This window comes from Pseudophryne corroboree, chromosome 5, assembly GCF_028390025.1.
Source record: "Pseudophryne corroboree isolate aPseCor3 chromosome 5, aPseCor3.hap2, whole genome shotgun sequence".
Taxonomy (NCBI): Eukaryota; Metazoa; Chordata; class Amphibia; order Anura; family Myobatrachidae; genus Pseudophryne; species Pseudophryne corroboree.
Window position 1 is genome coordinate 177,252,252 of NC_086448.1, and position 12,944 is coordinate 177,265,195.

Here is a 12,944-nt window from a genome sequence, read left to right on the forward strand (position 1 = left end):
GGGCAGTTATCTCCTGCCTGGAAGGGGGGTATTTTATGGTGTCTCTAGAAATAAAGGATGCATACCTTCATGTCCCCATATATCCCCCTCATCAGGAGTACCTGAGATTCGCTGTACAGGACTGTCATTACCAGTTTCAGACGTTGCCGTTTGGGCTTTCCACGGCCCCGAGGATTTTCACCAAGGTAATGGCGGAAATGATGGTGCTCCTGCGCAGGCAGGGAGTCACAATTATCCCGTACTAGGACGATCTCCTGATAAAAGCGAGATCGAGAGGTCAGTTGCTGAAAAGCGTGTCGCTCTCCCTGAGAGTGCTGCAGCAGCATGGCTGGATTCTAAATCTACCAAAGTCACAGTTGATTCCAACGACTCAGCTATCTTTCGTAGGCATGATTCTGGACACGGAACAGAAGAGGGTTTCTCTAACGTCCTAGAGGATGCTGGGACTCCGTAAGGACCATGGGGATAGACTGGCTCCGCAGGAGACATGGGCACTTTAAGAAAGACTTTGACTCTGGGTGTGCACTGGCTCCTCCCTCTATGCCCCTCCTCCAGACCTCAGTTTGATACTGTGCCCAGTGGAGACTGGGTGCATTTCAGGAGCTCTCCTGAGTTTCCTGTAAGAAAGCATTTTTGTTAGGTTTTTTATTTTCAGGGAGCCTGCTGGCAACAGACTCCCTGCATCGAGGGACTGAGGAGAGAGAAACAGACCCACTTCTCTGAGTTTCAGGGCTCTGTTTCTTAGGCTACTGGACACCATTAGCTCCAGAGGGATCGGTACGCAGGTCTCACCCTCGCCGTCCGTCCCAGTGCCGCGCCGCCGTCCTCCTCGCAGAGCCGGAAGAAAGAAGCCGGGTGAGTATGTGAGGAAAAGACCATCTGAGGCGACAGAAGACATTTGGATCTTCACTGAGGTAACGCACAGCACTGCAGCTGTGCGCCATTGCTCCCCTTTACCTCACACACTTCGGTCACTGTAAGGGTGCAGGGGGGGGCGCCCTCGGCAGCAATATAAGCCTCTCTTATGGCAAAGATAGATATATACATGTACAGCTGGGCACTGTACATGTATATAAAGAGCCCCCGCCATGTATTGAAAAATTTGAGCGGGACAGAAGCCCGCCACCGAGGGGGCGGGGCTTCTCCCTCAGCACTCACCAGCGCCATTTTTCTCCACAGCACCGCTGAGAGGAAGCTCCCCGGACTCTCCCCTGCTTGACACACGGTGACAGAGGGTTTTAAAGTAGAGGGGGGGGGGGCACATAATTGGCGCATATATACAAAACAGCGCTACTGGATAAACATACTGTGTTTTTTCCAGGGTCATATAGCGCTGGGGTGTGTACTGGCATACTCTCTCTCTGTCTCTCCAAAGGGCCTGGTGGGGAACCGGTCTTCAGAAAAGAGCTTCCCTGTGTATGTGTGGTGTATCGGTACGTGTGTGTCGACATGTCTGAGGTTGAGGGCTCACCTAAGGAGGAGGGGGAGTTTATGAATGTTAGGTGTCCGTCGGCGGTGCAGACGCCGGACTGGATTGATATGTGGAATGTTAAGTGCAAGTGTCGATTACGATGATACAAAATTACAGCCAAAGTTGGCTAAATGTATTCGATATATGATTATCGCAATAAAAGATGTGCCGCATATCACTGAGGAACCCCCTGTCCCTGACACGAGGGTACACATGTATAAGGGAAAGAAACCTGAGGTCTCCTTTCCCTCCTCACATGAGCTGAACGAATTATGTGAAAAAGCGTGGGAAACTCCAGACAAAAAACTGCAGATTCCCAAAAGGATCCTAACAGCGTATCCTTTCCCGTCGCAGGACAGGATACGGTGGGAATCCTGCCCTAGGGTGGACAAGGCCTTGACGCGCTTATCAAAAAAGATAGCGCTTCCATCCCAAGATACGGCTACCCTCAAGGATCCTGCTGACCGCAAGCAGGAGGTTACCTTGAAGTCCATTTACACACATTCTGTTACGTTACTCAGACCGGCTATTGCGTCGGCCTGGGTTTGTAGTGCTGTAGCAGCATGGACAGATTCCTTATCAACAAATATTGAGACTCTTGATAAGGATACCATTTTACTGACCCTAGGGCATATAAAAGATGCTGTCTTGTATATGAGGCATGCTCAAAGAGACATTAGTTTACTGGGTTCCAGGATAAACACTATGTCTATTTCTGCTAGGCGTGTCTTATGGACCTGACAGTGGACTGGTGATGCCGACTCCAAGAGACATATGGAGTTGTTGCCTTACAAGGGTGAGAAATTGTTTGGAGAGGGACTCTCTGACCTCGTCTCCACGGCTACGGCAGGTAAATCAAATTTTTTGCCATATATTTCCTCACAATCTAAGAAAGCGCCTCATTATCAAATGCAGTCCTTTCGTTCCAATAAAAGCAAGAGAGCACGTGGATCGTCCTTTCTTGCCAGAGGTAAGGGCAGAGGGAAAAAGCTGCCCAACACAGCTAGTTCCCAGGAACAGAAGTCCTCCCCGGCCTCTGCAAAATCCACCGCATGACGCTGGGGGCTCCCCTGAGGGAGTCCGCTCCTGTGGGGGCACGTCTTCGACTGTTCAGCCACGTCTGGGTCCACTCACAGGTGGATCCATGGGCAATAGAAATTGTTTCCAAGGGTTACAAGCTGGAATTCGAAGAGGTGCCTCCTCGCCGGTTTTTCAAATCGGCCCTACCGAAACACCCCCTGGAAAGGGAGATAGTGTTACATGCGATTCACAAATTGTGTCTTCAACAAGTGGTGGTAGAGGTTCCCCTGCTTCAAAGAGGGCAGGGGTACTACTCAACTCTGTTTGTGGTCCCGAAACCGGACGGTTCGGTCAGACCCATTTTAAATTTAAAATCCCTGAACCTTTACTTAAAACGGTTAAAGTTTAAGATGGAATCGCTCAGGGCGGTCATCGCCAGCATAGAAGGGGGAGATTTTTTGGTATCTCTGGACATAAAGGATGCATACCTGCATGTTCCCATATATCCTCCTCATCAGGCGTACCTGAGATTTGCGGTACAGGATTGTCATTACCAATTTCAGACGTTGCCGTTTGGGCTTTCCACGGACCCGAGAATTTTCACCAAGGTAATGGCGGAAATGATGGTGCTCCTACGCAAGCAGGGTGTCACAATTATCCCGTACTTGGACGATCTCCTCATAAAAGCGAGATCACGGGAGAAGTTGCTCAACAGCGTATCACTTTCACTGAATGTGTTACAGTGACACGGCTGGATTCTCAATATTCTAAGTCGCAGCTGAATCTTACAACTCGTCTGCCCTTCTTGGGCATGATTCTGGACACAGACCAGAAGAGGGTTTTTCTTCCGACAGAAAAAGCGCAGGAACTCATGACTCTAGTCATGAACCGGTTGAAACCAAAACAAGTGTCAGTACATCATTGCACTCAAGTTCTGGGAAAGATGGTGGCAACATACGAAGCCATTCCATACGGCAGATTACATGCAAGGACCTTCCAATGGGACCTATTGGACAAATGGTCCGGGTCGCATCTGCACCTGCATCAGCGGATCACCCTGTCCCCCAAGGCCAGAGTATCTCTCCTGTGGTGGCTAAACAGTGCTCACCTTCTAGAGGGCCGCAGGTTCGGCATGCAGGACTGGATCCTGGTGACCACGGACGCGAGCCTCCGAGGTGGGGGAGCAGTCACACAGGGAAGAAATTTCCAAGGACTTTGGTCAAGTCAGGAGACTTGTCTCCACATCAACATCCTGGAACTAAGGGCCATATACAACGCCCTACGTCAAGCGGAGATCTTACTTCGCAATCGACCAGTTCTGATCCAGTCAGACAACATCACCGCAGTAGCTCATGTAAACCGCCAAGGCGGCACAAGGAGCAGAGTGGCGATGGCGGAAGCCACCAGAATTCTTCGCTGGGCGAAGAATCATGTAAGCGCTCTGTCAGCAGTGTTCATTCCGGGAGTGGACAACTGGGAAGCAGACTTCCTCAGCAGACACGATCTGCATCCGGGAGAGTGGGGACTTCATCAGGAAGTCTTCGCGCAGATTGCAAGTCGGTGGGGACTACCCCAAATAGACATGATGGCATCCCATCTCAACAAAAAGCTACAAAGGTATTGCGCCAGGTCAAGAGACCCTCAGGCAGTAGCTGTGGACGCCCTAGTGACACCGTGGGTGTTCCAGTCGGTATTTATGTTTCCTCCTCTTCCTCTCATACCCAAGGTGTTGAGGATAATAAGAAAAAGAGGAGTGAGAACAATTCTCATTGTTCCAGATTGCCCACGAAGGACCTGGTATCCGGATCTGCAAGAAATGCTCATAGAAGATCCGTGGCCTCTTCCTCTAAGGCAGGACCTGTTACAACAAGGTCCCTGTCTGTTCCAAGACTTACCGCGGCTGCGTTTGACGGCATGGCGGTTGAACGCCGGATCCTAGCGGAAAAGGGTATTCCGGATGAGGTCATTCCTACGCTAATAAAGGCTAGGAAGGCAGTGACGTCTAAACATTATCACCGAATATGGCGAAAATATGTTTCTTGGTGTGAGGCCAGGAATGCTCGTTTTCTTCACTTCCTACAAACTGGAGTGAATTTAGGCCTAAAGTTAGGCTCCATTAAAGTTCAAATTTCGGCCTTATCCATTTTCTTTCAGAAGGAATTGGCCTCTTTACCTGAAGTACAGACTTTTGTGAAGGGAGTACTGCATATTCAGCCTCCTTTTGTACCTACGGTGGCGCCTTGGGACTTTAATGTGGTGTTAAAGTTCCTTAAGTCTCATTGGTGTAAACCACTGAAAACAGTGGAGTTGAAATATCTCACTTGGAAGGTGGTCATGTTGTTGGCCTTGGCTTCAGCTAGGCGAGTTTCGGAATTGGCGGCTTTATCACATAAAAGCCCCTATCTGGTTTTCCATATGGATAGAGCGGAGTTGCGGACCCGTCCTCAATTCCTACCTAAGGTGGTCTCATCCTTTCATATTAACCAACCTATTGTCGTGCCTGTGGCTACTCGTGACTTGGAGGATTCCGAGTCCCTTGATGTGGTCAGGGCTTTGAAAATTTACGTGGCCAGAACGGCTAGGATCAGAAAAACAGAAGCACTGTTTGTCCTGTATGCAGCCAACAAAGTTGGCGGCCCTGCTTCAAAGCAGACTATTGCTCGCTGGATCTGTAACACGATCCAGCAGGCGCATTCTACGGCAGGATTGTCGTTGCCAAAATCGGTTAAGGCCCATTCCACTAGGAAGGTGGGCTCGTCTTGGGCGGCTGCCCGAGGGGTCTCGGCACTACAGCTGTGTCGAGCTGCTACTAGGTCGGGGTCAAACACCTTTGCAAAGTTCTATAAGATTGATACCCTGGCTGAGGAGGACCTCCTGTTTGCTCAATCGGTGCTGCAGGGTCATCCGCACTCTCCCGCCCGTTTGGGAGCTTTGGTATAATCCCCATGGTTCTTACGGAGTCCCAGCATCCTCTAGGACGTAAGAGAAAATAAGATTTTAAACCTACCGGTAAATCTTTTTCTCGTAGTCCGTAGAGGATGCTGGGTGCCCGTCCCAAGTGCGGACTACTTCTGAAAGACTTGCATATATATATATATATATATATATATATAGTTATTGCTTACATAAGGGTTATGCTATAGTTTCATCGGTCTTGGACTGATGCTATGTTGTTTTTTCATGCTGTTAACTGGGTAGTATATCACAAGTTATACGGTGTGATTGGTGTGGCTGGTATGAATCTTGCCCTTGGATTACAAAAATCCTTTCCTTGTACTGTCCGTCTCCTCTGGGCACAGTTTCTCTAACTGAGGTCTGGAGGAGGGGCATAGAGGGAGGAGCCAGTGCACACCCAGAGTCAAAGTCTTTCTTAAAGTGCCCATGTCTCCTGCGGAACCAGTCTATCCCCATGGTCCTTACGGAGTCCCAGCATCCTCTACGGACTACGAGGTTTAAAATCTAATTTTTTCTCCCAATGGAAAAAGCCCAGGAACTCCAGAACATGGTCAGGGACCTGCTAAAACCAAAAAGAGTGTCAGTCCATCAATGCACTCGAGTACTGGGAAAAATGGTGGCGACCTACGAGGCCATCCCCTTCGGCAGGTTCCATGCGAGGACGTTTCAGTGGGACCTTCTGGACAAGTGGTCGGGGTCCCATCTACAAATACATCAGAAAATAAGCTTGTCCCCCAGGGCCAGGGTGTCTCTCCTGTGGTGGCTGCAGAGTGCTCACCTTCTCGAGGGTCGCAGGTTCGGCATTCAAGACTGGGTTCTGGTGACCACGGACGCGAGCCTCCGAGGATGGGGAGCAGTCAGACAAGGAAGAAATTTTCAGGGACTATGGTCAAGCCAGGAGGATTGTCTACACATCAACGTACTGGAATTGAGGGCCATATGCAACGGCCTACGACAAGCGGAGTATCTTCTTCGCGGCCTACCGGTGCTGATTCAATCGGACAACGTCACAGCCGTGGCTCATGTAAACCGCCAAGGCGGGACAAGGAGCAGAGTGGCAATGGCGGAAGCCACCAGGATTCTTCGCTGGGCGGAAAATTACGTAAGCGCTCTGTCAGCAGTCTTCATTCCGGGAGTGGACAACTGGGAAGCAGACTTCCTCAGCAGACACGATCTCCATCCAGGAGAGTGGGGACTTCATCAAGAAGTTTTTTCAGAGATAACAAGTCGTTGGGGACTTCCTCAAATAGACAGGCGTCACGCCTCAACAAGAAGCTTCTGAGATATTGTGCCAGGTCAAGGGACCCTCAGGCAGTAGCTGTAGACGCCCTGGTGGTCTATGTGTTCCCTCCTCTTCCACTCATCTCAAAAATATTGAGAATCATAAGACGAAAAAGAGTGCAGACAATACTCATTGTTCCGGATTGGCCTCGAAGGGCCTGGTATTCAGATCTTCAGGACATGCTCACAGAAGATCTTCCTCTCAGGGAGGACCTGTTGCAGCAGGGCCCCTGCGTGTTCCAAGACTTAACGCGGTTACGTTCGACGGCATGGCGGTTGAACACCGAATCCTAGCTGGGAAAGGTATTCCGGAGGAAGTCATCCGGTATCCGGACTCCAGGTTGACAACAAAAAGGTCGACACCTTAGGTCGACGCCAATTGGTCGACACACCTTAGGTCGACATGGACAAAAGGTCGACAGGAACAAGGTCGACATTGAAAAAGGTCGACATGAGTTTTTCACAATTTTTTTCTTTTTTGGAACCTTTTCATACTTAACGATCCACGTGGACTACAATTGGAACGGTAATCTGTGCAGAGCGAAGCGGAGCGAAGGCACCATGCCCGAAGCATGACAAGCGAAGCGAGCCATGCGAGGGGACGCGGTGCACTAATTGGGGTTCCCGGTCACTCTACAAAGAAAACGACACCAAAAAAACATAAAAAAACTCATGTCGACCTTTTCCCATGTCGACCATGTCCACCTAAGGTGTGTCGACCAATTGGTGTCGACCTAAGGTGTGTCGACCTTTTTGTTGCCGACCTGGAGTCCCAGACACAGTCATCCCTACTCTGATAAAGGCTAGGAAGGAGGTGACGGCGAAACACTATCACCGTATCTGGAGGAAGTATGTATCTTGGTGTGAAGCCAAGAATGCTCCTACGGAAGATTTCCACCTGGGCCGTTTTCTCCACTTTCTACAAACAGGAGTGGATATGGGACTATAGTTAGGCTCCATTAAGGTACAGATTTCGGCCCTACCAATATTCTTTCAGAAGGAATTGGCTTCTCTCCCGGAAGTCCAAACTTTTGTGAAGGGAGTACTGCACATCCAGCCTCCTTTTGTGCCCCCAGTGGCACCATGGGACCTTAACGTGGTGTTACAGTTCCTAAAATCACACTGATTTGAACCTCTTCAAACGGTTGAATTAAAATTTGTAACTTGGAAAGTGGTCATGTTGCTGGCCTTGGCATCTGCAAGGCGGGTGTCCGAATTGGCGGCTTTGTCTCACAAGAGCCCCTATCTGATTTTCCATGTGGATCGAGCAGAGTTGAGAACTCGTCCTCAATTTCTGCCTAAGGTGGTTTCGTCATTTCATATGAACCAACCTATTGTGGTGCCTGTGGCTTCGGGGGACTTAGAGGATTCCAAGTCCCTTGATGTAGTCAGGGCCTTAAAAATTTATGTAGCAAGGACGGCTTGAGTTCGGAAAACAGAGGCACTGTTTGTCCTGTATGCGGCCAACAAAGTTGGCGCTCCTGCTTCTAAACAGACTATTGCTCGCTGGATCTGTAACACGATCCAACAGGCTCATTCTACGGCTGGATTGCCGGTACCAAATTCGGTAAAGGCCCATTCCACTAGGAAGGTGGGCTCTTCTTGGGCGGCTGCCCGAGGTGTCTCGGCATTGCCGCGCGGCTACTTGGTCGGGTTCAAACACTTTTGCTAAATTCTACAAGTTTGATACCTTGGCTGAGGAGGACCTCATGTTTGCTCAATCGGTGCTGCAAAGTCGTCCGCCCGGTCTGGAGCTTTGGTATAATCCCCATGGTCCTTACGGAGTCCCCAGCATCGTCTAGGACGTAAGAGAAAATAAGATTTTAAACCTACCGGTAAATCTTTTTCACCTAGTCCGTAGAGGATGCTGGGCGCCCGTCCCAGTGCGGACTACATTCTGCAAGACTTGTATATAGTTATTGCTTACATAAGGGTTATGTTACAGTTTTAATCAGTCTCTGGCTGATGCAGTTTTGTTTCATACTGTTAACTGGTTCGTATGTTCCAAGTTGTACGGTGTGGATGGGTGTGGGCTGGTATGTATCTTGCCCTTAGATTAACAAAAATCCTTTCCTCGTACTGTCCGTCTCCTCTGGGCACAGTTCTCTAACTGAGGTCTGGAGGAGGGTCATAGAGGGAGGAGCCAGTGCACACCCATCTAAAGTCTTTAGAGTGCCCATGTCTCCTGCGGAGCCCGTCTATACCCCATGGTCCTTACGGAGTCCCCAGCAACCTCTACGGACTAGGAGAAAAAGATTTACCGGTAGGTTTAAAATCTTATTATTTCTAATAGTTCTGATTTACCCTGCTCGTGTTACATTGCTACGTGAAGGCTATATCATACTACGCTGTAACACTATCCATTCAGCTGGGATCGGTATGAAACGCCTGGCGTACGAGATGTCGGATGTCAGTATACTGTCAAAGTCGAAAAATATTGCAGTACACACATCACGTACAAACTAAGCACAGATGGCCTCCATGCGCGTACTTGCTCTGCTGTGCGTGCGCATATTCGCAATTTGCGTATGGTCGCTCCTGCGGCCCTGCGTATTAGCGCGTGGTATGAGTATTGACGGTAGAGTTTGTGGACGCATGGAAGGCTATCAAAACATATTACATATTTAATCCAAATAGTGCACAATGTACACATAGTTTCCCTGCACCACATCAGAAAGTAACAGCAGTTTAAATGGTATCAGAACAAAGGGATTCACCTTTACAGAATAGGAGGGGACAGAACAAGGTTATAAGGTGGTGTTTGGTATCCAGCTGAAGGGTATTTTAAGGGTAACATTCCGGTGTTGGTTTGAGAAATATTGCATGTTCCTGCGGATAGTTATGTGCAGGAGCAGAATATAGATATAAACTGTATTTACTGTACATTATGTATGCGGCGGGAATCCAAAGGAGACCACCCACAAGAGCAGTTGGGAAAGACATCGCCTACCTATTCAAACCGACCTATGACCTCTCCTGTACTGTAAATGTGCATCCCTGTGTCCAATGGACAAAGAGATTACAGTATCTATTGTATTGCTTTTTGGAAGAATTGTATAAAGAGAGCCTGCTGCAGGCCTGGTCATGACACAAGACTCACAACGTTATCTATCAGATGACGGAGGACCGGACCGGGTAGCGCAAGCTAATCCACTCACGTATGTACCATTGAATGTAGCCATTATTCTGTTGTATTGTATTGTTTATATTGTAACCCCCTTTCAGCAATAATACGCTGTGGTGTCGGAACCCAGTGGTTTAGCCACAGACTGGTGTCGTGTCTTTCTTTCCCTGCTAAGGTTTAAAGTGTAATAACATCACACTGCATTGCTGCATAAGGTTTAAAGTGTATTAGTAACGCATCACATTGATGTATAAGGTTTAAAGTGTGTTCACTGGGTGTGTACGCACTGTGTGTACTTTGTACCGTCAGTGCGGCGTTTGTACGCTAAGTCCGTACACAGCACGGGACTTTGTACGCTAATAGCGTACAAAGTACGTAGAGTGTGTATTAAGTACAGCGGCCGCAGCGGCTCCATGGTAAAGTGTATTTAAGGTGTGTTTAAGGTATAGCTTTCATTCCTGCATATAAAACGGCATTGTCAATACCGACATCGGCAACCCGTCCGCCAGAATGCAGGCAGCAGGGCAAGCACATCAAGGCCCCTTACGAGCTCGCTGCGTTCACCACGATGCAAGCACAGTGACTCGCTTCACTAGCCACAAGTTATATTCTCCCTCTATGGGTGTCGTGGGCACCCACAGAGGGAGAATTACCTACCTTGTCAGTATTCCGGTGGCGGGATTGTACCCCTGTCAGTATAACAGAGTCGGTATTTTGATCGTCGGGATCCTGAGGGGTGGTATGTTAACTGCACACTATTCAGGTTACCAAAAAACTATTTGTGCAGAGGAACTGCAAATCATGACAGTCTTTCTACTTCAACAATGTACCCCACTTGCGACATATTTTCACACACGTGTATAGCACATACACATACTGTACCGCAGTAGCAAATTTACCGCTATGTGACCTGGGCTGAATCTTGAAGGTGCGCCAGTGTCCTGCACCGCACCACACAAACTCCAAATAAACTACAGCTCCCAGCAGCCCATGCAGTTGTAGTTTACTTTTAGTTTGTGTACAGCGGTGCGGTGCCGGACTGTTCGGCTAGGTCAGCCTCCTTCCCGCCTCCTGTCCCAATGGCGGGCGGCAGCACTGTGCACTGAAACAGACTGCCTCTTCTCCTCATTCGTGTGCGGCCAGCTCTCGCCGGCAGCTCCAGCTCCTTCAGCTTGTCACCTGCAACCACGCGGCTGCCAGCCTGCTACAGTATGTGTACTTGGTAAGAGGCGAAGTACCGTGGGCATTATGTGTGTAAGCTGCACAACTACCGTGGGCATTAGATGTGTAAAGGGCACAACTACCACGGGCATTATGTAGGGGGCACAACTACCTTGGGCATTATGTATAAGGGGAACTACTGTGTGGCGTAATGTGTATAAGGGAAACTACTGTGTACTGTAACCTGAATAAGGGGCAATACTTTGTGACGCAGCACGAATAAGGTACTTGGCATACGCTGACTGACTGGGATGGGGGATTGTTTGAGGAAAGGGGGCCCCAAATCAGTGCCTTGCTTAGGGCCCCATGAGGTCTAAATCTGCCTTTGCTGTACTACGTTTAACAGATCACAACTAAAAATACTGTAGCTAAAGCCAAAACTGTGGGGGAGATTTTTATTCCCAAGTATAATTGACATCCTAGAAGCCTTAATAAGAAGACAGCACAAAACAATGTGCAGAGCACATGTAAATAGATGACAAGCATCTAATCTGGGAGAAAACTTTTCTCTTTTTCTTGTTTAGAATAACCCCTCCCTTCCATGCACCTACCATTTTATATTGCTGTTCTGAGAGGCACACATGGGAACAACATTTGGTGGGCATGCCGGTTCTTATAGTGCCATATGGAGGATCTAGAAGTGACTGCAGGTGAACTGGCTCTCAATTTAGATATATTTTTGTATGTGCTATTATCATGGAGCATAACAATAAGCAATTATAGAACTCAGAGTGCGTGCTATTATCATGTAGCGTTAGGGACCACCGGTATCAGAGAAGCCTTGATGTGGCCTGGTGGCTTGACCATATTCTTGTAATTACAGTACAGTGTGTTTTGGTGTGCTGGTGGAAAACAGTTTGCAACCAGCACGTTAAAAACTACACTACTAAAGATTAAAATGCTAACACTTCACACAAAAGAACAGATACTACTCACAAATAAATATGAAAGAGTTTAAAGGCAGCAATACTACATAGATGTTTTTTTTATTAAAAAGCATGTTTCTTATGGTCATTTTTCTTAGCTGGCCTTATATGTATCAATATCTTTCTCTGGAGGGGTGATTGCTGCCAGGCACACATGGACACACACACACACATACATGATCATAACACCAGGATGGAGATTTGCGTTGGAGATTGTAGCCCCATTGGGCTACAGTAGCTGTGATAACTGGGTCGTAGGTGAAGCTGCATGCTCGAATAAAGCTGGGTACAGACTTGACCAATCCTTGGGAGATCAGACTCCCGACTGACCTCTCTGTCAGACATTGGGCAAGCGTGTACCCTCTGCTGGCCGACCTGTTCCCCCATCCTGGTAGCCTGTCAGGTCTCCTGGTTTTTAAACATGATTAAAAACTAGGAGACCCGATAGTCAACCAATACTGTAGTGTGTTGGCTGTTGAGAAAGAGCTGGTGACTGATCTCTGCACACTGTCAGTGCGGAGGCGGTTCTGGATCCGGAGAGATCCCGACACTGTCCGTTGATGCTGCTGACTCGGTAGATATGGCGGCGGGGCACTGCGGGCATGTTTCCTGTATGATCCAGTCCCTGCCGCCATTAGTGCAGTTTGGCAGTGAGTGCACTATGGAGGAATTTCCAGTTTTAAACTGGCACCGTGATGACATTTCTAAAATTCAAGATGGCTTGTTTTTATTTTATATTTTCTTTGCTGGCCTTAATGCCCTTAATGTCTGGGCATGCTGGCATCTGTGGTTCTCCAAGTGTCAGCATGCTGGGGCTGGCTTGAGGAGACCTGTAGGCCACCTGTAAAGAATGTTATTAACAGATCATGAACCCTGCACCCACCTCTACCAGGTGTGCGGGGCACATCCCTGGGCTGAAAGCCTAGGGCTGGTAGTTGCTCGGGAG

At 48.6% G+C, this 12,944-nt stretch overlaps 1 protein-coding gene across 4 annotated transcripts in view; it reads right to left on the reverse strand.

Moving 5' to 3' along the window:
* The window catches only part of LMBR1 (limb development membrane protein 1), a 592,458-nt gene that overhangs the window by 507,233 nt on the left and 72,281 nt on the right, over window positions 1-12,944 (reverse strand). For 2 of the 4 annotated variants that reach the window (XM_063921896.1, XM_063921897.1), the window contains exon 3: window positions 8,418-8,525. The exons of the other annotated variants lie outside the window; for them this stretch is intronic. In XM_063921896.1, the coding sequence (XP_063777966.1) occupies window positions 8,418-8,525 (108 nt within the window). The remainder of the gene's footprint in view (window positions 1-8,417; window positions 8,526-12,944) is intronic. 4 annotated transcript variants of the gene reach the window in all.